Source organism: Chelonia mydas, chromosome 3 (genome assembly GCF_015237465.2).
Source record: "Chelonia mydas isolate rCheMyd1 chromosome 3, rCheMyd1.pri.v2, whole genome shotgun sequence".
Lineage (NCBI taxonomy): Eukaryota > Metazoa > Chordata > Testudines > Cheloniidae > Chelonia > Chelonia mydas.
Genome location: NC_057851.1, coordinates 100,771,745 through 100,798,770, shown reverse-complemented (window position 1 = coordinate 100,798,770; position 27,026 = coordinate 100,771,745). Strand labels below are relative to the sequence as shown.

General features: G+C 39.9%; 1 protein-coding gene and 1 long non-coding RNA gene across 31 annotated transcripts in view; one reads left to right on the top strand and one right to left on the bottom strand.

Moving 5' to 3' along the window:
• The window catches only part of MAP7 (microtubule associated protein 7), a 199,590-nt gene that overhangs the window by 147,853 nt on the left and 24,711 nt on the right, over positions 1–27,026 (top strand). For 8 of the 29 annotated variants that reach the window (XR_006289615.1, XM_043542983.1, XM_043542982.1 and 5 more), the window contains exons 4-10: positions 4,662–4,825; positions 6,036–6,153; positions 7,174–7,260; positions 10,835–10,945; positions 18,708–18,821; positions 23,484–23,626; positions 26,067–26,161. Coding sequence is in view for 28 of the 29 variants with exons in the window: in XM_043542983.1 (XP_043398918.1) it covers positions 4,662–4,825; positions 6,036–6,153; positions 7,174–7,260; positions 10,835–10,945; positions 18,708–18,821; positions 23,484–23,626; positions 26,067–26,161 (832 nt within the window). In the remaining variant the exon portion in view is untranslated. The remainder of the gene's footprint in view (positions 1–4,661; positions 4,826–6,035; positions 6,154–7,173; positions 7,261–10,834; positions 10,946–18,707; positions 18,822–23,483; positions 23,627–26,066; positions 26,162–27,026) is intronic. The other 21 variants (XM_043542998.1, XM_043542994.1, XM_043542996.1 and 18 more) reach the window with 5 other exon arrangements.
• On the bottom strand, positions 10,968–26,084 carry LOC122465062. Of its 2 annotated transcripts, XR_006289616.1 has the most exons (4): positions 25,942–26,084; positions 23,361–23,445; positions 16,628–16,767; positions 10,968–11,515 (listed from the first exon to the last, which is right to left on the bottom strand). It is a non-coding gene; the product is annotated as an uncharacterized LOC122465062 (long non-coding RNA). The 2 variants fall into 2 exon arrangements; XR_006289617.1 differs by lacking the exon at positions 23,361–23,445 and having other exon boundaries at positions 25,942–26,071.

Sequence of the window (27,026 nt, the reverse complement as noted above, 5' to 3'; positions counted from 1 at the left end):
ATTCTTAAAACTACAATACCCACTTGCTGAAGTGAAAGAACAGATTGACAGAGCCAGAAGAGTACCCAGAAGTCACCTACTACAGGACAGGCCCAACAAAGAAAATAACAGAACGCAACTAGCCATCACCTTCAGCCCCCAACTAAAACCTCTCCAACGCATCATCAAGGATCTACAGTCTATCCTGAAGGATGACCCATCACTCTCACAGATCTTGGGAGACAGGCCAGGCCTTGCTTACAGACAGCCCTCCAACCTGGAGCAAATACTCACCAGCAACCACACACCACACAACAGAACCACTAACCCAGGAACCTATCCTTGCAACAAAGCCCATTGCCAACTGTGTCCACATATCTATTCAGGGGACACCATCATAGGGCCTAATCACATCAGCCACACTGTCAGAGGCTCGTTCACCTGCACATCCACCAATGTGATGTATGCCATCATGTGCCAGCAATGCCCCTCTGCCGTGTACATTGGTCAAACTGGACAGTCTCTACATAAAAGAATAAATGGACACAAATCAGACTTCAAGAATTATAACGTTCAAAAAACAGTCGGAGAACACTTCAGTCTCTCTGGTCACTCGATTAGAGACCTAAAAGTGACAATTCTTCAACAAAAAGACTTCAAAAACAGACTCCAACGAGAGACTGCTGAATTGGAATTAATTTGCAAACGGGATACAATTATCTTAGGCTTGAATAGAGACTGGGAGTGGATGAGTCATTACACAAAGTAAAACTATTTCTCCATGTTTATTCCCCCCCACCCCCCCACACTGTTCCTCAGACGTTCTTGTCAACTGCTGGAAATGGCCCACCTTGATTATCACTACAAAAGGTTCCCCCCAGCTCTCCTGCTGGTATTAGCTCATCTTAAGTGATCGCTAAATTGGTTAGTCTCTAAGGTGCCACAAGTACTCATTTTCTTTTTGTGAATACAGACTAACACGGCTGCTACTCTGAAACCTCTCCTTACAGTGTGTATGGTAACACCCATTGTTTCATGTTCTCTGTGCCCCCACTGTATTTTCCACTGAATGCATCCGATGAAGTGAGCTGTAGCTCACGAAAGCTTATGCTCAAATACATTTGTTAGTCTCTAAGGTGACGCAAGTCCTCCTTTTCTATTCAGACAAGACATTCTTCATCAGGGCCTGTTAATAAGCTTGTCAGTACAAACAGATGAAACTCTCCCTTAGGTGATCCTTTGCTGATCTCAGTGAATATCAGTGCTGAAATCAACCAGCAAAGACTGCTGTTCATCTTGGGAGAAGAAAGGGGGGCTGGAGTATTTGCTGTATTTTTTGTCTCTCTATTTCAGAATCAGATTTTTTTTCTTGTTGTTTTTGGAGGGATTTTTTTTTCCAGAAAAGTTTAGACAAATGCCTTCACACAGTGTCCCACAAGTGTCTTGTTTTAGCCTACTGGAAGGACTATTTTCTTTCCCAGATGCTGTCCCACTATCAAGATTATTTGAAATAGATCAGTTTGTAAGAATTAAAGATTTTATCTCCACCCTATTGATGTGCACTTAGATATTACAGAGATTGGCCCTATATATTGGCTATATATATATATATATGTATATACCACAGATAGTTAAACTCAGAGACAAAATGTGGCTTCATGTCTTAGACTCTTGTTAGAATCTGTTCATGAGACCCTCAGACCTATGAAGAAACTACATATACATGGCTAAACCCACATATCTCAAAAATGTGCCAGATTAAATGTACTCATTACAATAGCAACTGTTTCCTCTGTGTTAAGAGACAATGTATTCCTAGGTCTATTGTTTCATACATTCTGTTATGTCCCAAGACTTCAATAAAGATAATTGAGCTTGTTGGTCTGTGGGTTATCCAGTCTTGCTACTCTGTTATTCAACTGCTTCTTTCAAGCCAGAGATCCAAGCCCGTGCAGAAAAAGAATACATTTTTATGTTCAGCGCACTTATATTCTGCTGAGTCTTGTATGCTATTTTGCCTCTACAGGTGTTTGATTTTTTTTTAACCTGTTGATATCTACATTAACCACATAGCTGTAGAGTTTATTGTCGATGAAATTTTCCCAGCTAAATGTCTTTGCACAATTTCTATTCTTGCCTTGCTATGTTTTTGGCCTCATCCTTGCAGTAGAATGATCTGATTGCTTGTGACAGGTTGAGCAAATATCATTCCTATTCAAAACAGTCCCTGCTATTTTGCATATACAGTGAGATTATATACACCTCTATCCCGATATAATGCAGTCCTCGGGAGCCAGAAAATCTTACCATGTTATAGGTGAAACCGCGTTATATCGAATTCGCTTTGACCTCGAGCATTTCCATTATTAATAGTCACTTCCTGCCCCGACTGACCCCTCAGAACCCCCGACCCATCCAACCCCCACTCGTTCCTTGTCCCCTGACTTTCCCCTTCAGATACCCCTGCCCCTAACCACCCCTCCCAAGACCCCACACCGTATCTAAGCCCCCCTGCTCCTTGACCCCTGATCGCCCCCTCCAGAGATGCCTCCATCCCTATCCACACCCCTGCCCCCTGACAGGCCCCCCGAGACTCCCACGCCCTATCCAACACCCCGAGACCCCTCGGCTCCGGCCCGGCACCCTTAACACGCCGCTCAGAGCAACGTGTCGGGGACAGACACGTTGACACACTGATCTGCCGGACCACGCAGCCCCACCCCCCAGAGCGCTGCTTTACTGCATTCTATCCAAATTCGTGTTCTATCAGGTCGCGTTCGATTGGGGTAGAGGTGTATTTAAAAGATGGTGCCACCCATTTTTCTCTGCAGTGTTTGAAAAGCTGATATGGAAAGAAGCTATTTTCATCAGGTGGAGACTCCAGGACTGAAATGTACTTAAACAATATATTCGTTAGCTGTAGATCTTGAGTGGGAGGGAGAATACATGTGTGCATACACACAAAGTTTAGAATGCAAGCATGATTTGTTGCTGGCAGTTCTCCGGAAAACTCAACAGGGAGATGATGGTGACGAGCAAAAGTAATAGAATTATCATAACAATCAAAAGTCACAGCTGTTGTTTTGAACTTGTAAATAGTTTTTATTTTTCTTTTTGGTATACATTTGTAACTAACAAAAATAATAAGGTATGCGCTGTGTTACCATCCTGGGACAAACTTTTGTGCAGACAGTTTTAATTACATTTAAAAATTGCCTTTTCTAACCTAGAAGGAGAGCCTCCTGACACCCTGGGAAATTAAAGCTCTTTCTGACAGCTCAGTGGGTTGGTCCTCTATGTTGCCTCAGTGTAATCAGTGAGCCCCTACTCTTTATCAGCCTGCTACACAAATTTCAATAACATTTGTTGCAGTATTACCTTCATGTATACACACATACACATACATGCTCATCAATATGCAGAAAGTTCTGAAATTGTCAAATGTCATGGATATTTAAAAAAATAAACAAATGGAAATCCTGGGATCTGTAACTTTCATGACAGCTGTAGGAAAAGTTCATTCTTATCAGATTGTAACAGTTTAAAGCAGACCCCATTTTGGACCTACATTCTGGACGGGACATATATAAACAGTCAATTGTGCAGAGTTAAGTTCAACTCCATGGCACATTCGGGTCAGTTAACACTTCTGAAACAAGCTGTTGGGGACTTTTCAAAACCAGTGATACTTAGCTAGTTAAGGCATGCTCACCTTAGTTCCTGATTCTCCCGTGGCTAATTTGTTACCTCATAGAATAACAGATAGCTGCTGACTTAGATCTGGTCATTAAGGGCCAGTCCAGCTCCCACTGAAGTCAGTTGGAATTAGATGAGGTCCTAAGACTGCGATGCCTACCACTTTTATTATACTGGAGTACTGTATTGACCCTCCTGTTATACTGCAGGTAGATAAACAGTGGGCAGGTGATCGGGGTTAATATTCTTTTAGAATTGAATGGATGCAGAAAAGTATCATGTATTATTATCCAGTTGAATCTCACACCTTCATTATATATTGCCAGTGGGAATCATGAGTAGAGTTGTAGGAAATACTAACTATGAAATGTGAAACCACACTAAATTAGCCTGATTTCAGAATTTATTGAAACACAGAACTCAGTCCACATTTGTCACATGTTTAAATTGCACGAACTTTGCTTCTCACATCTAGAGTGATCTGTAGTTTTGCATGGAACCTATGTCAAACTTAGCTTTGTTGTGAAGTATTATTATCTGAGGCTTTTACATAAACAAAGGCCTGTTGCTTTTACAGTTTCACTTTTGAAACTTAATGCAACTGAGCATAGCTTTTTTGTCTGCTGTGAGGCCCAGTATATGAAACAGTAATGAGGATTGTCTCTAAGTGTGGGACACAATATAAATATTAGTTCCAGAGTTTTAAAGTGGCCTGGAATCATTTGCATAAGTCAGATTTTCTGAGACCTTAGTTTCATTATTTCCAATTCTGATGTTGATATTATAGAGTAATTGAAGTATGAGCACAGAGGTTAGTGTGCAACCTAAGTAAATGTACTCTGAGGACATCATAAAGCTTGGTTGGGAAATACATATGATTTTAAAAAACAAGTTGGTAAGTTCAACCAATAATGAGCAGCCTAGACTGTGTGTTACTATTCTAAACGGTAGAGTATATTTACATTTTATGTCTACTTTTCTTTTAGCTGCAAGAGAATCAGTCTGGTTAGAAAAAGAAGAGAGGGCACGGCAGCATTATGAAAAACAGCTGGAGGAGCGCAAAAAGAAGTTAGAAGAACAGAGGCTAAAAGAAGAGAGAAGGCGAGCTGCAGTAGAGGAAAAACGAAAGCAGAGAATAGAAGAGGACAAGGTAAGAGGGCATTCCATACAGTCGTTCAGGCAACTTACTCTCCACTAAATGATGTAGCAACAAATTGACCAATATGTCATTTAAAAATTAGCAGTAAGGTTGGAATGTGAGTCAAGGTTAATGTGGGGTACGTTGCAAAAGGAAGGCTTTTTTAACTTTAACTTTTTTTTTTTTTTAGCTGTGTCTGCACTGATACAACTTTTTATTGGTCCCTCTACAAAACTGATCTCCCCAGTCCAATAATATGTATGTTTTAAAATACGTCTCTGGTAAGGTACAGCAGAGCCCAAACTGACCTGAAAATCAAAATTTAAAACTCTGTAGAAAAGTGAATTTTCTGGTACCTGTAATATTGATAGTAGGTTGCTAGTGATTCAGTGTGACCATAGTTAAATACTAAGTGTCTAATTCAGAAACTGTCAGGAATGTGAGAAAGTACAGTAAGTGTAGATTTAATAATAAATTTGTTTCTGCTTAACTGCATGGTGAATGAGCTGGTAGCTACTTGCTGTGTGACCCGTGAGCAAGTCAGCTCACCTCTCTGCTTTCCCTCCCACCTTTTGCTTGTCTTGTCCATGTAGAGTATGTCTACTGCAATCAGAAGTGTGATTACAGCTCATATAGGTGTTCCTGGGCTGGCTTTTATCTAGCTAGAATGACTAAAGAAAGCAGAGAAGATGCAGTAGCATGGGCTGTACAAACGAGCCCTAAGCCCTGGGTTGCTTGACAACACTGGGGTTCATGCCATTGCCTCTTCATTGCTATTTTTAGCTGTGTGATCTAGACTACAGCTAGTGGAAGTATGCCTACCTGAGCAACAATCAAATCTCCGGTTGCAGCATAGACATCCACTTAGATTGTAGGAAATTCAGGACAGGGACTCTCTCTCATGTACAGTGCCTAGCATGAGAGGGTACCAGTTTTAGTTAGGAGCTACTGTAATATAAATAATATGTGCATTGTTACTGGTCTTAAGCAGACCTCCTATTTTCACAGTTACATTTTTGTAATTACCATAAAGCTCTGCTTTGACATTAGCTCAGTTCTTTGAGTGGAATTTTCATGAAGCACTGCCTATCAATTTGCATTTGACTCCAAGATGACTGGTACATTTTGTCCAGGGGGAAGACAGTGTGCAGCGTGATGGAAATGTTCGTTAAAAACCGAGCAGCATCCAAACATATTCATACATTCTTCTGTTGTGCTGCAGGAACGACATGAAGCTGTCGTACGCCGTACAATCGAGAGGAGCCAGAAGCCCAAACAAAAGCAAAACAGGTGGTCCTGGGGAGGACCTCTTCAAAGAAGCAGCAGCATTAATAATACAGGTAAAGGGGGAGATCCAGTTTCTCATCCAAGCTCCTGGTCTGTATGATATACTTTGTTCCCATAAAGAAGAAGGTAATGCATTGTTAATTAGTTCAAGTTCTTTATTCATGATCCTAGCATTGTTTTGAAGACTGGCATGGTTTTTTAACACTCTGCTTGGCTAAGAAGGAGCAAGGGGAAATTCAGCTAAAGCTTAAACATCATTGAGCAATTGACTAACCCTGTAATTCCATCTATATCTAAAACTGCTCACTTCTGCTGCTTTGCTAGTGTTTGTGTGCACTTGTGTGTGTGCATGCGCTGTGTCACTAATCAGCTACAAGTTACTGTATGGAAGTGTCAGGTACCAGAGGACAGCAAGAGAAAATTATTTTAAGGATTTCTGGTGGAAATTATAAAATACGAATTTTAAGCTAAAAAATACAAATAGGAAGGGAAAATGTTCTTTGAAACCTGCTGTATTATATTTAGTACCTTACTTGGCAAAACACATAAAATTTGGTGGATATTTTCTCCACTTTCTTCAGGAGAAATTGGAAGTGGGCAAAACGTAAAGTGTAACAAGTTATAGGTTGTCAAGTATCAGGGGGTAGCTGTGTTGAAGATCTATCCCATAACTGTCTTCTCTAACTGAATCTGCATTTACTGATTTAATAATGTGTATGTACCCTGTTAAAGTATGCCTCAAACTGAAGAAGAGAATTCAGATGTGTCCTTGATGGATTCTTGCACCAGAAAATGGTGTATATATATTAGAAATCTATTCTCCCTTTAATGCATACACTTTAATAAGTATTGCATTCTTTTATCTCGAAGGAAATAATGTGTTTACCAATCTGGTCACCAAATAAGGACAAGAAATAGTCGTATTACATCTATTTTATTGTACTGTAAAATTCAGTAAACAGTTATTTTTCCATAAAATGTTCCACTTCTTGCTTTGCTTATCTTTGTATAACTCATTTGCTTTTTATTTTGCTTTATTTTGAAAAATCATTTGTCTTGCATTCTGTCCCTAGGTTATTTTGTTGAATCATCATTCACCTTTCTCGATTTAGCAGGCCTGGAGCACCACGTCAGATCTCTGGGTGGTGCTAGAAAACCCGGTACATAAATCACTGTGGTTTGTTGATTCCTCCACATGTAGCTAGCTCCTCAAGAAATAGGACTAGTAACTATTTGATGACCTCTAAACCAACATCACTTAGAGACAGTGCATGCTTAACATCATACTACATAGGTTAGAACAGTTGTTACCCCCTAGTGTTTTTTTAAGTATAGAGAAGTATTACTGGCTGACTTAAAGGATTTGGCACAATTCACTAAACTACTGTACACAGTGTACTGTATACTGTATCATGTTGGTTTGGGTTACAAAGAATATTAACCAATTAAAAATGATCTTCTGAAATTCAATGAGATCTAATTTGAGTACATATTTTGGGTGGTATTTTGGCTTTCTTTTACTTTTTGCATACTGTATGTGAAAGATAGTTATTTATATTTATTCTGCACCTCTTCTCAGCAGCAGGTCAGTTGCATTGGCTGCTATTTTGCGCAAATAATGTTTTAAAACATGGTACCACAACTCTAGCCAACAAATGGTGCTTGGCCTATTCTATGTTGGCAGGTTTTGTATGCAATGGCCATTCACACAGAATTCTTCCAAGTGAATGGCATCCATTGAAGAATAGTCTTCACGAACTGCATGGATTTATGAGGGCTGGATGGCAGGACTGATTTAAGAGAGACTTTCTCGAGTAGATGCTCTTTCTGCTGTTGTTTCTCATCTCCAAAATGCTGCTTATGCTTGCTTTATACATCCTGTGTGGCAGCTACAGTGTACACTGTTGGTGGAATAACATACACTGTGTTCTCACATGACCAGAACAAGATATTAGGTCTTAGTTCTCCACCGCACCCACACATAGAGATTGCTATTGGAGAACTGCCAAGGAACATAGGAATTGCCATACTAGGTCAGACGCAACGCCCATTAAGTCCAGTATCCTGTCTCCAATACTGACTAGCAACAAATGCTTTGGAGGAAGATGCAAAAAACCGCACAGTAGGCAGGTGTGGGGTAATCTGCCCCCCCGTGAATGTTTCATCCTATTCCCAGTGGTTAAGAGCGTCTTAAACTCTGAAACTTGAGGTTTTTATCTTTTCCAATACTCTCAGCGCTAACAATTCTAACTCTGGATATTTTTGTTATCCATGTGAACATCCAGTCCCTTTTTGAATCCTGCTGAGATTAGATAAAGCAAAAGAGAAAACCAATTGCTCTGTGGCAGTGGATGAAAAATCAAATTTAAAAAATCCTTTCCCGTTTCATCCCCAAGGCCTGTCCTGTATACTCCACCACTGGTATGGGGAACTCTTCCATTAAAATGACTAGTGGAGATTTTCATGCAAAACCAGTTTGTCCACAACAACTATATTTACATATATGTAGGTGGTAACATGCGTATCGAATGTTGATGTGCTCAGTATAATGAAAGCATTACTCAAGTGTAGATAATCTCTGAGAAAATGTCATCTTCAGTATTGTCAAGGTTATTTAGACATATAGATCTTGATTCAGCAAAGCAGTTAAGGACAGGTTAAACTCCCATTGACTTCAACTGGAAATCATTATGTGCTAAGGCCTAGATTTTTAAAGGTATTTAGGCATTACTACATTCAGCATTGCAACACCTAGCTGATTTTGGAGCCTAAGTCTCATTTTCAGAAGGGATTTAGGGTTCGTGAGGTAATATCTTTTATTGGAGCAACTTTTGTTGGTGAGAGAAACAAGCTGTCAAGCTGCACAGAGCTCTTTCTCAGGTACTGTGTAGCTCGAAAGCTTCTCTCTCACCAACTCAACTTGGCCCAATAAAAGATATTACCTCCCCCACCTTGTCTCTCTAGTATCCTGAAACTGACATGGCTACAACAACACTTCATTGACTGTCAATGGGATTTTGGTACCTAAGTGCCTAAATCCCTTTTGAAAATGAGACCTAGGCTCTTGAATTGGGTAGGTATTGCAACACTGAGTGCAGCAATGCCTAAATACCTTTAAAATCTGGGTCTAAGTGCTTTGCAGCCTAATGATGAACTCATAGGCACTGAGTTTCTAATCTGCCAGGAGGTGCTCCCCCCGGCTATGCACAGGCCCTGCCCCCACTCCACCACTTCTCCCAAGGCCCCACCTCTCCTGCTTCTTCCCACCCCCGCTGCACCCCCCCTCCCGCCTCTTCCCGCCCAGTTCTGCCCCCCTGAGCGCGCTGCGCCCTCACTCTTCCTTACTTCCCCCCCCCCAGCACCTCCTGATGCTGCAAAACAGCTGATCTGTGGCAGGCAGTGGACGTGGGACGGAGGTGGAGGCGCTGATTGGCAGGCCTGATAGTGAGCAGGAGGCACTGCGGGGAGGGAGAGGCACTGATCAGGGGGCTGCCGGTGGGTGCTCAGCACCCACCATTTTTTCCCCGTGGGTGCTCCATCCTATGGATGCCTATGGATGAACTTAAATACATGCTTAAAGTGCTTTGGTGAATTGGGGCCATAAGTCTAAGCAAGAGCGGAACTGAGTTTCTGCTCTTCTTGTGAGTAATTGTCAGTTTCCCAAACAAAAATCTACCTTGGAAGAGATTTAATTTATGCATTCATTTTTCCCCAAAATATTTTGGAGCAGAGAATACCTATATATTGCTTTTTTTGTCCTAGTTCCTAATTTTCTTCTGCTATTGCCAACCTCTTTGGATTGTGTACAATCACTTTTTCAGTACTCTTGAAATATCGAAAACATTCTTAGCAGGATGGGAATGCTGATTTTGCATGACTTGAACAGGCGGGTGATGTAGTGTGATGCTGCATTCTGAAAGCCACAAAGCATAAAGAAAGGCAAAATAAAGCCCTTTGGTGTCATAGACAAAGCATGTGAAGTACAAATATTTTTTTAGTCTCCTACACAGCATTTATTTTCTTTGTCTGTTAAATCACATGCAGTTTGGGACTGACTAGCTTTGTCTTTGTACAGTGTAGGTGGAAAAATCACTTTCTCTGATATGGAGTATACTACCTATACAGAACACTTTGGCTTTTAGCCTTATCTTTGAATTCCTCTTGTGCCCATTCTCATTTGTCTTGTGTGCTAGCTTTCTTCCTCCTCTACTTTATCTTCTATTTTTATATGTTCTGGATATTGATCTCCTGGTTCACAACAGTACCCTGCTGAATATCATCTGTGATTCAAGTGATGCTAAGGACTTTCTTGCTTTATAACAAGGTCTTGAAAAGGTGGACCAGAGCATTAAACATGATACAGATTCCCTGTAATTTTCCATTTCATCTGAGCCTAGAGCAAAACCTATCTGCAAGTGCAGTGAAGTGAACATTAAAATCTCATCTTGTTTGTTAGCTGCCCATTCAGATCTTCCATTTGAAACCTTGGATCACAGCTTGATTGAATGAAAAACATCCAGGATATCAGTTTATTTACCTGCAATTTAAATTAAATAGTCTTGTGCCAAGTCTTTAAGTCATCTGTAAAATGTCCACTGAGAAGTCCTTTCTATTTTTAAAGTTTTAGTGATAGAGCAGAAATTCTCTAGTCCTATATTTTCCTCCCATTAGTGTGCTAGGAAGTTCCATTATTGCATGTGGGCTGTCAATTAGCATTATCTCCGTTTGTTTTAGATCCAGACAGGCGGTCTGTTTCAACAATGAACCTCTCGAAACATGTTGATCCAGTCATTAACAAGCGGCTCTCCTCCTCATCTGCAACATTACTAAATTCTCCAGACAGAGGTACAGTTGAAAGAAAGAGAGAGAGAGAGAGAAAAAAGTGCTCTTTATTGATTCATTGTTTTTAACAATCTCTACAGATACAGTAAGCATTTGTAGTCATTTTCTGCACTCTAAATAGGAATGAAAAGACTTCAAATGGTTGAAAGAAGTAAATGAACATTCTCTTTGCAAGAAGAACTATATTTTTAAAAGATCAGAACTTGCCTGAATGGTTTCATTTAGCAAGTGTTAAAAGCCGTGCTTCTGTCAGATTTTTAGTAAATGAGTGGCAGCTACAGAAACAACACATCTCTCCATAGCGCATGTAACCGTTTTATTTTTATACATTTATTTACGTTGAGTCATGCTGCCCTTTTTTGCTTTTCATTTGTACTTTGGTTCCAATTCTTGAACTTCTGGAAACATGTTTCACAGAGCTTTTAAGTAGTTAGTACATTCATGTTGCTGATTTATTTTAAATTTAACTAAGCAGCTGGATATTGCTCATATAATGTCTGTTTATTGATTTTCTATGTTCCTTTAGATTTAGAAGGTTGCTCTGTTGGAAGAAAGGCCTTGATATTTTCAGATCTGCAAACGAGATTAACAATCAGATTTTTAATCAACAGCACAACATGCAGTATTAAATTGTGAGAATTTATAAGACAAAGTTCATCGTAAATGAGTTTTATAAAATAAGTTATTTTGACAACTTTGTGTGAAAAGAAATGGACCAAGCTTTTTGACAAAATGTTCTATAAGGGATCATTTCCCTTTCCCAGCAAAGGACAAACGGGACGTCCTGCATTGCATCCCAAATTTGAATTTCTGTATATGAGCATGGAAAATATACAATATATTAATTATAGAATACAGTTTTAGTTATATTTTTAGTTATATCGTGAAACTGTTTGGAAAGCCTCATTATCTGTATCTTTTTAACACAATGTCCTGCAATGAGTGCATGTTTGTACGCATGTCTCTGTATATAATGTCTGTTTGTTTCTATATGTATAATATTACACACCATATTGATAAGATTTGAGGGCAATAGCAATAAACTCTTTCTTGGGGGTTGGGTTGCTCATTTTGGGGGAGCGGGGGAAGTATGACATAGTTTTAGGAAATTATGTAACTCCAGAACAATAGTTTCTTCCAACAGCTATTGAAACCCAGTCAGTATTAATTTCATTATCCTTTCAGATTTTTTTGCATTTACTGTTGCCGTTCTTTACAAGTGATGGCTCTGTTTTGTAGGGTGTTGTTGAGGGGTTATGACAAAACAGTGGCGGTAGTGGAATGTGCGTGATAATTATGTGGAATACTGCCCGCTGCACCTGTGGTCACAACCAGTTGTATTGGTTTGTGGATAATGTAGAGCGTGTTCATTTCAGTCATCTCTCTACTTTTCGACTCAGTCTTAATGTTTTAAAAAGATTGAAAAGGTTAATAAATGATTTTCATCGGTGGTTTTATATACAGTGCCACTAATAGGCTGGATAACAAGGCCACAGGACTTAACTGTGCAGAGATGTAGTACTTTTGCAAAAGTTAGGACTAAGCTATATTATCCTCATTAATAAATTGTTAAAATAAAGGAAACAAGACTCTTGAAAAAGTGAGTTTTTCACAAGACTATCCAGACTTCTGATTGAGGTTTGTACAGCCCTTTGAGAATACAAAAAACTGTACATAGTAGCTGCCATAACCCCCTCCCCCCAGCATTTACCAACAGCTCCCACCTGGTATTATCTCAGACACGACTGTTTCCTGTACTAAGTATAAGGCAATACTGCTGTATCTCTGATACCATTGTGTGTTGTTGGCAAGCTGCTGGTAAATGTTGACTTTCCATTTGGAACCAGTACAAGTGCCAAGTATTACTGTAACTTCAGGATTTTCTTAAGGCACATGGTTTTTAGGTTTCATATGTGTTTCTCAATGAACCTGTGATCAGCAGGTGCCCTTATAGATCTGTGTGTATGTTGTTGCGTGCCTATAGTATACAGTACATTACCCCAGTGTGGAGATTTTTCACCTAATAAATCTTCCAGGCAAGAAGGTGTAGTGCTTCAAGACTCAGGTGTGAATACTAGACTCCTTGGAATCATAGATTCAAATCTCTTCACGGCTGACAAAGCCTTTCATCCTATCAGGCTAGTCTAATAAGTACCATCCTGTGCAGTTTATTGTATAGGGTCTTCTGGCTAAGTGAGGCAGTGTTTGCTTTGCGTGAACACTAAAAGAGCCATAGCAGTTTTCATTAACATAGGGCTTAGCCCTTGTGCCCTTCGCCAACACTTATGGATGTGCTCAGAGGACAGGGCAACACTGGCGTCCTGTATAAGGCTCTTTAAATCTGTTTTTGAAAAGAGTTAGTGCATGTTCCACTAATGCCTGCTAGCGGGTACACAGGGCATTGACTCCACCCTAACCTAGCTGAACCCCTAACTTTAGAGTCACGGAGTGGCCTCTCCAGTTAGCTCTTAAGAAAGGCTCTTAAAAGAACTGTGCTGTGCAAGAGAAAGAGGCTCCTTCATCATCTTCCTCAGTGCACTCAGGCAGATTTTGACCTTATCCTAAGCATGATGCCTGGAACTGGAGTATGATGAGCTTATCGTAGGTGGCTTATATCTGCCACCAAGGACATGACTTCTGTTAAGTAGTATCTTTTAAATGGTTGAAGAACAGGGAACTTTTCAGTTCATACTAAGAAAAAGGTTTTCATTAATGGACATTTAACTTTGCCCATGAGACTTTTTTAAATAATGTATTAATTCCCTTTCAAGTTCAGCATTATTGTGCAGTTTTTTATTACAGTTTTAAAACTGTTCGGGCAGCTAAAATGGGTTTCAAACTGTACTTTCTTGTTTGTTATAAAGGTTCAGCTGTTTAAATCCTGGCAACTAAACATGAATAATTAACATAATTCAGACAAGGGAGTTGATACCAGAGACATTTAAGAAAATTAGATAGTGTTCTTCAAGGAAAACTTCATTAACTGGATGTTATTTTAGGTCCTGTAGAAGTTACACAGAAGTTTTAAAGGCCATCCTCTCTGAAATTGTTTTTCTTCAAAATAAAAAGAACCCAATGTGTACAGGGTGGATTGATTTAAATAAAGGTGATTTAAACCACCAAGTGGAAAACCTCAATTTAAATAATCAATTTTAATCAACATTTTCCATTTGTACTTCAGTTATTTTCTAAAGACAGATGCATTCTCATTGGCTGATGTAATCATTAAAACATGTTAATTTACAAGTAATAGAGTCTTTACACTAAATTTGATACCAGAGATGCTTAAGAAAATTCTTTTTTGCTACCGAGAAGGGTACACTCTAACTATATACATTTATTTAAGCAATAATATAGCTTAATAGTTTGATTCTTATTAATTGTACATTTTTGGTAGGTTAGAAAATGGTGAATGATATAAATTTACTGTATAATTAATTTTTGCACATGATTTGTGTCAAGCCGCATTAGGATGTTAACTAGAATTACATTAAACACACAAAACAGCATATCACATTTATTTTTATTTAAACAACCTTACATGTTTTGGATACATAAACTTCTCTAATCAAAACATGTTTCATATTTACAACTAAATGATTTATTAAACTGAGGGATTAACTAATTGTTTCAGGTTAGCCCTGGGAAAATTTGTAAATGTGCCTAAGTGAAAGTGACTGGAGCTTAAGTTCCAACTTGCCTGACTCTCTTGAAAATGAGAAAACAGTCTCCCAAGTCACTTAGGCTGAGCTACTGTGCCATATTTATAAAGCTTGATTTCAATAATTAGATGTTTTCTCCTGATTCAGACTTTGTATATAGAAAAGCAGACTTTAACTCAAATTTTTGATAGAGGCTCACAGATTCAGCATATTTATACTTGATTTAAATGTTTTAAAAGATTATAAGTTCAGGCCTTAACATATTTTGTATCAAGTTCAGATTTCATTTTAAACGGGTTTATTTTTAAATGAAAAACATATTAAAATTTTAAATAAAATTAAAAAATAATTTAAATCAAAACATCGGATTTAAATTAAAAAATCCACGCTTTAATTTTTTTTAATAGATTTTGATCCACCCTGAACATGTATTTGTCTTAAAAATCATGAGATTTAAAAAATATCTCATGATGCTGTGGGGCCTGACTTCTGCTTTTTTTGAACGTTTGGGCTTGGCAGTACAGGTCATCAGTTTTTCAGTAAAAGAAGTGGAAGAATTGAAAAGGTTTATGCTTTCAAACTTCATCTTGGATACTCCCCCAATGAAGAGGCCTCTCTTCTTGTTTTCTTTGCCCCCCCAAATAATTGTTTTGAAAGTCTTGAAATAAAAAAGTTGCTTATGCTTTATGCAAGAGGTGGCTAACCTTTGACATGCCCCCCCCCCCCCCCCAGATGCATTGGCAACTTGCCAGGAAACCAAAGACCATACCTGGTTTTGCATAAAATTGAGTTGATTACATCTGCCCTCTCTTCTAATTTGGAGGTGCAACCTGTGTAGATTACAGGTCTGAACAGTTAAAATGCCTGGTATTGTACTTCTTAGCATATGCGCAAAGTGCCTCACGTGGCATCTGACCAGGATTCATCACTGAATTTGGTCCGCTGGTTGGATCATTAGCTTCCCCAGCTTGGGCTGGGTACTGATCGGGAGTGCACTGCAATGTGAACACTGATCCATTCCCCTGCGGTATTGTACTGCATGCTAGGACCTGTAGTATCCAGGACCACATCTCTGCATTAAAGAAGAAGGTAGCTGTAGCCTTCTTTTTGCAGCTCCATGAGCCACATTAGATCCAGAGGCCACAGTTTAGTTGGCCACTCCAGCTAAACTTTTTAAACTAATGGCCATTAGAACATATATTAAAGGTGGAATATGGCTTTTGTAGAAGCTGTGAATATAAATAATTTCAATGTGAGATTAACCTAGGCTACAAAATTCCAGAGAGTTTTAATGCAGGTTTCTGGTTTATACCCGTCGTAGAGATTTGGAGGAGGTTTCAGAACCAAGGTCCAATTTTTAAATATTCACACAATTTAAATAGAAAAAAATGCCAATCTGGTTTGCTCAGACTTTTTTAATGCTATCAGAAGCTCAGTTTATGTTAAATGGGATCTTGAGACTTAATTTATCTAGAGAAACGCTGCAAAGCACTGGCAGAAATTGTTGGTTCACTTCTTCCTAGTCCCTGCTTGTGACCAGGTTAAAATTGCTCCTCTTTTAAAACTTTATCACAAAGATGTTAATTAAAGGGTAGCATGATGGTAGATTGCAAATATTCTTCCTTTCTGCTTGTTTTGGTGTTGAAAGTTCATAGTTATTGCTTGCCTTTCAAGCAGGTTCATTGTAGCTAATTACCCAGTAAATGGATGGAACTATTGGGTTTTTTTCCTATGATGGTACAGCCAGTGTGTGTTTGATTTATGATTTTGGCGGTAAACACAAATGATACTTGGTTCCTTTGTGCAGAAACTTGTTCTGAAATGCATTTGTGGGAGTGGGGGTCTATATTCTCTGGTTGATTAGGGGATGAGAGAGTTCTACGTGCAGCTCCCCTCTGCACTGATGGGAGAATAAATCTGCGGGTCTCCACGTATCAGAAGACTTTGATTACAACATGGCCTTAGGAGTGAGTGGGCATGTTATGAGTTATTTGTCAGTATGTGTGTAGCAGGGCTGCCTTACCTGGTCTGGGCTCAGGCTAGCCACTGCCTCAGTTCCATGGGCCCATCCTCTCCCCAGCATCTCCACATGTGCAAGCATTCTGGCCTGTCTCCCCAGCCCAGGGAGGAATGATCCTCTGCCGCAAATCTTTCAAGCCCTTCCTGCAGGACACAGTTTTTGTTAATTCAAACAAAAGTCAACAAAGTACCACAAAACTCCCTACCAAAGCAGGCTGTGAGGATCCAGAGGCCTTTTACTCTGCTCCAGGACTACCCTACAAGCGCCAACCTCCTTCCCACAGCCCCATCAACTGAATCTTCTCAGCCTTTTTATTGGGAACATCTGAGCCCTTCCCGGATGGGTCTGCTGATGAAATAGGGCTGGCTAGTCCCAGACGCCCTGGCCTATAAAAGGGGCAGACCACTCTGTTACAGTGTGTGCATGCGCTTTTCATTATGGATTCTTAGGTCCCAAACCTACAAAAGTTTATCACTGAGTGTAATGTTTGTGTGTATAACCCTGTTGCAATCAACAGGACTACACGTGGTAGTAGTAAGTACTGTACTTGAAAGTAAGTGTCCATCAGGAGTAGGTCCTGATTTTGTGTCTAGTACTTGTTCTTCTGACCATGTGCGTGCCCTTTGCAGTGACATAATAGTGTGGGATTTTGCTCTGATTTCATTATGATGACAATATTTCTCTAGCCTCAACCTTTAACCTCCCTCAAACTTTGTACTTGGCTAGCATGCAGTTAATCAAGCTCAATTTCTAAAGATTAGAGACAGTGAACAAATCCATGGGTTTGCACAGTAGCTAAAATAATGGACACGCTGAACATACAGACACAGAGGGGAAACAAAATGATTTTCTGCCCTTCAGTTTAACAATTATGTTCTATGGTTTATTTCTCATTGTCGAGATGCAAGCTTAATGATAACTAGTGTACGTTAATGGAGGCCTCTTTAGAGTATTTTGTACTTTGTGTAATCTGAGCAAGCCTGGAAATAGTTCCATTAATCGAAAAGAGCTTTTGCGGTAGTTCATTATGTAAGGGCGCTTATGCAGACAGCCTGCTGTTTTTGTGAGACCCATATTTCTATAGTGGTGCCACTTTTGTGTTAGCAGAATTCAGGAGAGCAGCTTTGGATATCAAAAATCAGTGCTTGAGGGCAGCTGAGGAAATTAAACTCTCGTAGGATAATACTTATTATTAAGATCAGCTCCTCTTTTCATGGGACCCAGAGCAAAGTGGATTAAGAGCAGTTCAGGGTTTTAATTAATAATGTTGACCCTCTACATTTAAAAAGACACCTTGGCCTCCAGTGTAAGTCTGGCAATTGGTTTCCATTTTAGAGACCAGGCCTAATGAATTCAAGTTGCAATCTTGCTTGCTACCCCTAAAACCAAATTATGGTGAATGGATGTTTAGGTGCAATAAAACCTGACATTGCTTGCAGTGTTAAGATGATTATGAATTATTTATCAGTAGTCTCCAGTGTATATGTAACGAATTCTGATGTGCCCATCACTGCAGTATCTGGTCTCTGTATACATAATTAAGGGAAATGTGGTCCCATTTGAGAGTGGACCGAAGAGATTTTTGTGAAATGCTAGGGGCCTAACCAGAAAATCCTTTTGTAAGGATTATGACAGTATTCTCTCTGTGCTAGCTAGCAAACGACACATTTTTTCTAATATGGTTGACGGGCTTCTCTCTTTTTTTTTTTTTTTTTTTTTTTAGTGTATATGTAATTGCTCCTGTCTAGAAAAGTATGGGAACAAAAAACACGTGTTAAAATCTATGTACAGTAGCTGGGGTTAGGAACAAAATATTAGGACTTGGTAGAAGTTTAGCATATTATGTCAGCAAAATAGTGGAAAAGAAGTGCAAAGAGAGCAAATGTTTAAAATTTACGGATAGAGGCAGTAAATTGGGTTATGACTAAAATATATGCGTGACCTATGTGCTCTTAATCTCTGAATCATAATTTGAAGATGCCCCTGTATGGCTGGGTGCAGTATTTTGAGGCATCTTCTGCAACGTATGGTGATTTGTAGGAAGTGTCTGATCTAACATCTTGCTTCTATGGTGCATATTCAGCTCGCCGTCTAAATCTCAGTCCATTGGAGAAGAGCATTGTTAGCAGACTGCTGATGCCCACACATTCATTCCTGGCCAGAAGTAAAAGCACAGCTGCCTTGTCTGGAGATGCAGGTAAACCTAAAAGGGTGGACGCCTAATGTTTTATTACAGCTGTTCCTTTCAAAAATTCTTTTATTTACATTTCTCCAGTAGCACTCCAGGTTTGCATAGAGTGAGCTAGAAAGGCTCCTACAAAAGCATAGAAGTTCTTGGTATGCCTTTCTTTTTCTCTCCCTCTCTCTTTATCTTAATCTAGTTTTAGTATCTTTACCAGTGCAACAAAGAAAACGCTCATAGGGCAGCAAGCAGCACATCATAGTCCACTATAGTATTAGGACCCAATGCAGCAAACACGATAGCCCGCTCTATGTTGCTAGCGCTGCTGTGTACTGCCCCTGCTACAAAAAAAGCATTCTGTATCATTGTATTATTTTTCCAATATAGCATATTACCCATTTAAAAAAAAATAGTGTGGACTTTGATTTTTTCAAACTATTTGCTTTATTTTGTGTTTTAAAGAAGAAAGAAGACTCAATTAACTCTTTTATTGTGAAGTTAATATTCATCAAGAAATTCAGCTGGTTATAGTTAACTTATTTTCTAATGTTAAATTGTTCTGCTTCTCAAGTTTGGTCCCCCGTTTCAGTGAACTACTAGTATGAGTAAAGTTAAGCACATGTGTAAGTGTTTGCAGAAGTTCCACCAACCACAAAACAACTCTTTGCTATTCCACTGAGGGGCAGAAAATAACATGGAGAATATGATAATGTCTTTCTGAGGTAGCTTGAAAACTATTCAAAACTAAAGAGAATGTCACAGGCATGTTTAAAACAGGATGTATTACGATGGACAAGAAGCAGGTCATTCTCTGATGTATTATAGGGAAGAAGTAGTTGCACTGTTTATAGATTGTAGAGATATTTTGTGACCACGCTATGGAAGTTTAATACATTGGTAACATACTGTTGCACCTCTTGAATGTTTAGGTCCAGACAGGTTTTCTTAGCCTTCTCTAATAAACATGCCTTTATTTGAAATAAAGGATATTGAAGGTAAGGGGGAATACCAGTTTTGCAAGACTATTTTTCAAAGATGCTTTAACTGAAGAATTCTCATTTTTAATTAGTCTGCAGTACAGTTCCATGGGGATAGCTTTGGGGAGGGGGGGAAGGTGGGTAATATTCTACAGACAGAACAATTAGCCACTGTGGGTCCTTTCCAGGGGCATCATGTCTTTAACAGCAAAGGCTGATAAAGTTAGGTCTGAATCTCATGAAATTCTATGTAGCAGGGAGGAAATTGGAAATGCAGCTAGTGGTTACAGTGATGACAGGAGAAAGTAAGGCTCTTAACTTTGCAAGCAATTACTCTACTAGAGCAGACGTGAAAATTTTTCAGTCTCATGCTAAGTAATAAATTGTAAGCTGAATGGAATATTGGCAGATATTTTAAGCAACATGAGTGGTTAATACACCAGGGTATTCAGGGTAGTTCTCTAGTAATGCCCTCTCTGTGCTAATTGGAACTGTACCACCCATTTTTAACAAAAAAAAATCTGTATGCCCATTGTTTTCCAATTTTGCCCAATTATAGCAGTAACTGCATTATCTGAGTGCTGGGCATTTTCTGGAGATTAATGATCATCTGGTGTTAATGGCCCAGGACTGTGCCCTGAGCCATAAACTCATCCCAGCCTGTCATTAATCCCCAGGAAATTACCCTGCTCCTTCATCATTATTACTTAAAGATGAACTTCAGAGCAAAAATTAAAACCAAGTTAAATATGAATTTCTCTTACTCAGTAAGCTATTGAGAACACTGAGCACAGAAGTAAGTTTTAACTAATCCTCTAAAAAAAAATTCTATCAAGTAATCTTAGTACATCTTGATTCACTGAAGATACCCCATAAAGCATCATTCAGTTCCATCACAAATAAAATGAAGTGCTCGACTTCTAATATTTATGATGTCACTGTCTAGGATAGCTTCAGAGAATCAGGAAGTTCCAAGAGGATTGATTCAAAGAGAGGGAAATATATATTTTTAAAAGTTAGTTAAAACTTATTTCTGTGCTAATGCCCCCTGTACCTCATGAGGGGACATTCAGCAAAGAAATTTGTGAAAAACTCCATTTCATGCTTGCTCTGCAGTTCACTTTCTGGTGATGGTCTCCTTTTAATATCTCATGAAACATGCTCATCTTAAGTGATAAAGCAAACGTGTGCCCTTGCCATAGCTTTGAAGTGAAGTTAATTTCTTTATTAATGAAGTTAATTTAGTCTTCATTCCAGAAAAAGGTGTATAATTAGCTCTGCTACATCAATGGACCTTTATTAGAAGAGCAGTGTGCATTTTTGTGGAAATATAATGTACATGGAAATACTCTTTCTCTCTCTCAGAGAGAGAGAGAGAGAGAACCTGGTAGAAATTTTTCTTAGGGAAAATGAGGCTACTGGTTTTTATATAAATAATGAAAAGGAAAAGGTACTGTGCAGAACCTGTACATTCTGTCTCTGCTATTGAGTAACATGCTGACTAACAAGTATTCTCAGTATATTGTAAAAGACCATGAGAGGAGAAATAGGAAAGGCACCTAAATAATTACACAGTTTGGCCCTGTTTTCACTGTGAACTAAACCACACTGCCAAGAGAATAAGAACAGAACGAAGTCTGAGAATACTCTGACCAGCATTTCTGATTGCTACAAGAAGTACTTTTTTGATTCACTTTGCACCACTAAAATTCTCTTTGCATGTGTACTCTAAACATCACAAATCTAATAATCTACCATGTCCATATAATAGTCTTTGTCCTCTACAAACAGCTAAGGAGAGTTGCCGTCCCGGACAATGACTTCACTAGTTGTTTCTACCAAGTTGATTATGACGGTTATAATGTGCTTATTATTATAATGGGGAAAATAATTTAGGGGTTGTGGATTATTTAAAATGTCTTTAGACTGGCTGTTTATCTTAAAGTATATTGATGATGATAGCAGTTTTTGAATGAGGAGTCCAGACACAAATTTCTTACAGAAGGAACGCTTTAAAGTGCAGTGGCTACTACAAATTGCAAACATGTATGTTTTATGCTATTTGTAAATGTTTTGCAGTGTTGATATTTTTATGTACTATGGCAGGGGTGGCCAAACGGTGGCTCACAAGCCGTATACGACTTTTTTACAGTTAAACTGAGGCTCGCGGAGCTCCACCTACCAGATTGGGGGGGAGAGGGGGGAGGAGTTCGGGACTTCTGCCCTAGAGCGGGGTGGTGGGACTCGGGGATTCTGCCAGAGATGACTGGTGCCTGCTGATGGGGGGTGGGGAGACACACACAGTTTAAAGGTTTGTCCCCTCCAAAAGCTTGAGTCCTGCCCCCCCTTACCCTCAGCAGCCCCTCCCTGCAGCTCCCAGGTCTTAACACCACTTGGAGAGGTCATGGCAAATAGCTGGGAGCTCCAGGGAGGGGCCGCAGCAGCAAAAGCAATGGCTCTCCCTACAGCTCCCAGCTGTTTACCACTGCCTTTCCCCACAGCCGGCCACAGCTCCCAGCTTGCTGGTTCCAACAGCTGACATGCAGGGAGGGGGCCCGGCTGCACTATGTGACTGAGCAGGGCTGGCAAACTCTGGCAAAAATTGAGGGGGGATGTGACCCCATGTGCCCCCCCCATACATTGCTTCTGGCTTCTGCCCAGCAGGGACGGGGGGTGTCTCGAGACATCAGCCCTCCGGGGCACACCTGCCAGGGCTCCTGGTTTCAGCAGGAGCAGGGCTGAAGCCCTGAGCCCCAGCAGGCGCCGTCCACAGGGCTGAAGCCCCGAGCCCTGGAAGGCGCACCCAGCCCTTGAACTTCTGAAGATTGTCATATGCGGCTCGGAGGGCCAGTAGGTTAGGCCACCCCTGTACTATGGCATATCCATTTGAATGATAGCATAAAATGCATGTATATTTTTATGTTACAAATCTGTTCTGATTGAGTGGTACAGCAAAACAATGTATTCTGGGTAGGGTAGAAGAAGCATGCATTTATTCGGTGTCTGTTTGTTTCTGAAATCTTGTAAGTTTCACCAACGGATCACAAGCTCACAAGTTATCCTTAACATATGATGTGACTTTGTCAATTTGATGTGAAGGAATGTAATTATTTTGCTAGACTGCTGAATTATATTCTCTCTGTAGATGATGAGGTGTTTTGGTCTTTGTATGTATCTCTCTCTTTCAACTTCCCCTTCCTGCCCCAACTAGTTCCTGAAAACCTAATTTTAGTCAGATTTTTGCCTGGTTTTTTTTTTTTCAGATTAAAATGCATGTCAATGAATGTACTAAGCTAATCAATTTCAGATCAGTAATTTTGTGTTTGTTGCTTTACCAAAACCATCACTTTAAAAATAAAAGGCAATATCACTGTCTGATGTCCGTTTGGTTTTGGACACTTTCTCATCTTTGATAAATAAGAAAATTGATAAAATCTGGGATAATTTTTAACTTTCAATTTAAAAGGTATATGAATTACAATTAGAAATGTACCAGTAGATATTTGGGGCTAACTGGAATGAGTATCAAGTGATGCTTCTGGTTTAACTTCTAAAAGTGTTGTTTATGTATTAATACCTTCTTCCTTTTCTCTCTCTGTCTCATTCTCTCTCGTTCCTGTTTCCTGCTGTTGGCTTTCCTTTGTCACTCCTCCAATGCTGTTCTGTTTTAAAAAAATAAATGAAAACAACCCACACGTAGTTATCCCCATTTGTCCTCGTTCAGCGTCTTGCAGCCCCATCAGCGCTCTGTCCTACAAGGCCATGAACTGTAGAAATCCAGCAGACCAAGCAAAATTCTTTGTCACAACAACTGGACGTAGGAGGACCACACAGTCAGCAGGGGTAAGCATGCTAATTGTATGTAGTCTATCAGCTGTAGCAGAACTATTTGACATGAATACACATTAGAACATAAGAAAAAGAGACTTGGATGGTTTAGGAGAATGGTAATGGAGTCTTTCACTTCTGGGTCAGCAGTTAACATCATGCTAGTTGGTAACAATTATTTAACTGTAGCTTTGTGGCTTTTGTGAATACAGTTGTTTGCCGTTCAGTTTCCTAAAGGGCAAACATCAAACTCCCGATCAGCACCATTGCTACTGACATTCTTCTTGTGTTGTATGCAGTGTTATTGTAGCCATGTTGGTCCCAAGATATTAGAGATACAAGGTAGGTGAGGTAGTATCTTTTACTGGACCAACTTCTGGTGATGAGAGAGACAAGCTTTCAAGCTACACAGAGCTCTCACTAACAGAGGTTGGTCCCATAAAAGATATTACCTCACCCATCTTTTTCTCTCTAATTATTCTTGAGGGTAGTCTTAGCTAAGAGTAATGCAAGACAAAGAGACTGTGAACTACTCTCTTCGCCTTCGAGATGGTCCCTTCAGATCATGGTTATGGCACATTACCAGGACTGTGAAGCTTTCATTGCTGCTGCTCTGTGCTAAATTTGTCATGTGAATAGAGTATTTCAGTCTCCAAAGTTATCAGTCTGGCACATTTTGTTGGGTTTTTCATTATCATTTTAATTAAAAAAGAAAGGTTGACATAGTTGTTTGGTGAAGAAGGCCATTTATTATTCGCAAAAGTAGCCTACTGGGCAGTTATTCCTACTATGACAGGTTTCAGAGTAGCAGCCGTGTTAGTCTGTATTCACAAAAAGAAAAGGAGTACTTGTGGCACCTTAGAGACTAACCAATTTATTTGAGCATAAGCTTTCGTGAGCTACAGCTCACTTCATCGGATGCATTCAGTGGATGCATTCCCACTATGTTGTCTATGTAATGGAGAAGCTGATAGCTGTGGTCAGATTTATTTTTAAATATGTTTAGAAAGAACATGTGGGGGTTTTTTAATTGACTCAGAATAACAGATCTACTGAGTCTCTTTCCATCTTCAATACTGCTGGTGTCGCTCTGACATACATAGTTAGACATTTCACTAATGATCCAAATCCTGCATTTTTTGTGCACCCAACAATTAATGGGCTAGGTGCTCAAAAGTTATAAATCACCATAACTCCATGGCAGTCAAGGGAGGTATGCCGATTTACACCACCTGAACATCTATCCATTGATTTTTTTTTTTTAAGGCAAGTCGTCATTGTGCAAAGTATTTTCACCTGGGTCCATCACTTGCTAACATTTTTAAAAAATTACCTTTCCACTAAAACCTTGTTAACACTAAGCTTAACTGCCCAAAGAATTTCAGGATTTATGGAGGTCAATAGGGGAAAAAAATAAAGGGATTGCACAAGAGATTCCTGTTTCTTCAACTTTCTTTTCCCATATTTTATAAAATCAGTTTAAGCTAATGGCTGAGATAAACACTATAGACAGCTTCTAACTAATCAAATTCCAGATCAGCAATATGTAGTGCCTTCCCCTCTGCCAGTGCTGTGCTTGATAGCATCCTGTCATTCATGGAGCAGAATAATCTATCTGAGAAAAACATGTGATAGACACCCATGCACCAATCTTGTTTCCTCTACAAATTGCCAGCTATAGTTTGAATTCAATATCCCTAAAAGCTGAGGGTCTCTTATATTTAAAGGTGCTCTGACAAGTACATATGGCCCCAAATTTTGATCTACTTTAAAACTGTTATAATCTAATAGGAAATATGTTCTGAGCTCTGATAGAGATATTTTAAAAATTGCTATTGTGAGATAAGAAATTAAAAAGAAGAAAGAAGATAACTATTCTGTATAAGATTGAGCAGTGTGTGCTTTTTGGCTGCCCAGCCAGCCAGCAGAGAAGAGAAGGAGAAGAACCATATTTCAGGCCTATGATGGCAGCTGTGGTGCTGGCACATAAACAAGGAAACAAAATAAATAGAGCCATGTACACTTGAGCTCCATAAATAGCTTGTCGGGAAAGGGGGATGGGAACTTGCTGTTTGCGAACTGAAGAAATATAACATTTGTAGTGAATGAAGTGTTAATTTCAAGAGTCTCCACAGGTATTGCAAACAGTGGAGAGAAAGACTTTAAAAAAGGATAATTATCTGCCTGTGTCAACTTAAGACTTTGAAAAGTTTCCCGAAGCATCTTAGGATAGCACAGAGTGACTAATATGCATGCATACTGTTAAATGCTCATTTCCTGGCACAGAACATCATTACATTTGTTACAGGAGTCCCTGTTAGTGCACTTACCAACCAGGCTGCAAAACGTGCTGAGGCAGCACTGATTTCTCATTTTCCTATGCTGAATGTGTAGTCCATGTGCCCATGTGAATTACTCGTGCAACATGATATTCTGTTTATTTGCTGATCCTCAGACTGACAAAAAAGAAAAGGACCCCTCCTTCAGCGTAAAGAGACTTCACTCTCCTTCCAATCCCAAAACTAGATCACTAGCTCTCTCCCCAGTTTGGTAAGTGAAGTACAGACGCTGGGATTCAGCTATATTAAGCTTTACATGTTATGCTCATTAAGTGACTCAGCAACAGAAAACACCTATTAAAATGGCAATTAAAAGAAGCTATAATCAGCAATGACCGCATCGCACCCTATGTTGGGGGAGGGGGGGCATTGTCTGGCTTGCTGGGGAAAGGGGTATACTGCTGTAATGGGGCTGGAGGTAGTGCGGCATGGACCCTGCTGCAGAAGTAGAGCAGGACAATGTGGCGATGCTGACTCCTCCCCCAGGGACTGGAAGGGCTGGGGAGTTGATAAAGGGCAAGCCTGGTGGGAGAAACACCCTTTCCCCAAGACCAGGCGGAGCAGCGCCCACCCTCCTACGCTTGGAAGTGGCAAAATACCAGGTTTGGTCAGGATCCGCGGAGGGCAATCGCACTAGTCGTTCCTTTCTGGTGGGTCTGGGAAGGAATCTTTCCCTCACCATCAGATTGGCCAAGGTGGGGCGGTTTGCCTTCCCTACAGCAGGTTCAGGGAGGGCTTTGTTATGGTGAGTAGGGAAGGGAGTTAGGCCATGATGCTGCAACTCATTATGTAAGTGTGGGGTGGATGACCAGTGCAGATACTCCATAGGGAAGGGAGACAGTGACCAGATAAATGGCTTAGTAAAGGATTTAAAGGAGGTGTTTGTTAAAGGAATAGAACAGGGGGCGTTCGAGACGCCTATGACTGGCACAGCAAGGAGCTAATCCTCCCCATCCTTTATAGTCCACTTTAACCCTCATTTGAGGAGGGGAATGGTAAGTGATTGGGGACCAGGATGGAAAGAGGGAGTGGGGGCACTAAAGGAAGCTCCCCAGGCAGATATTGAAATGGTCATG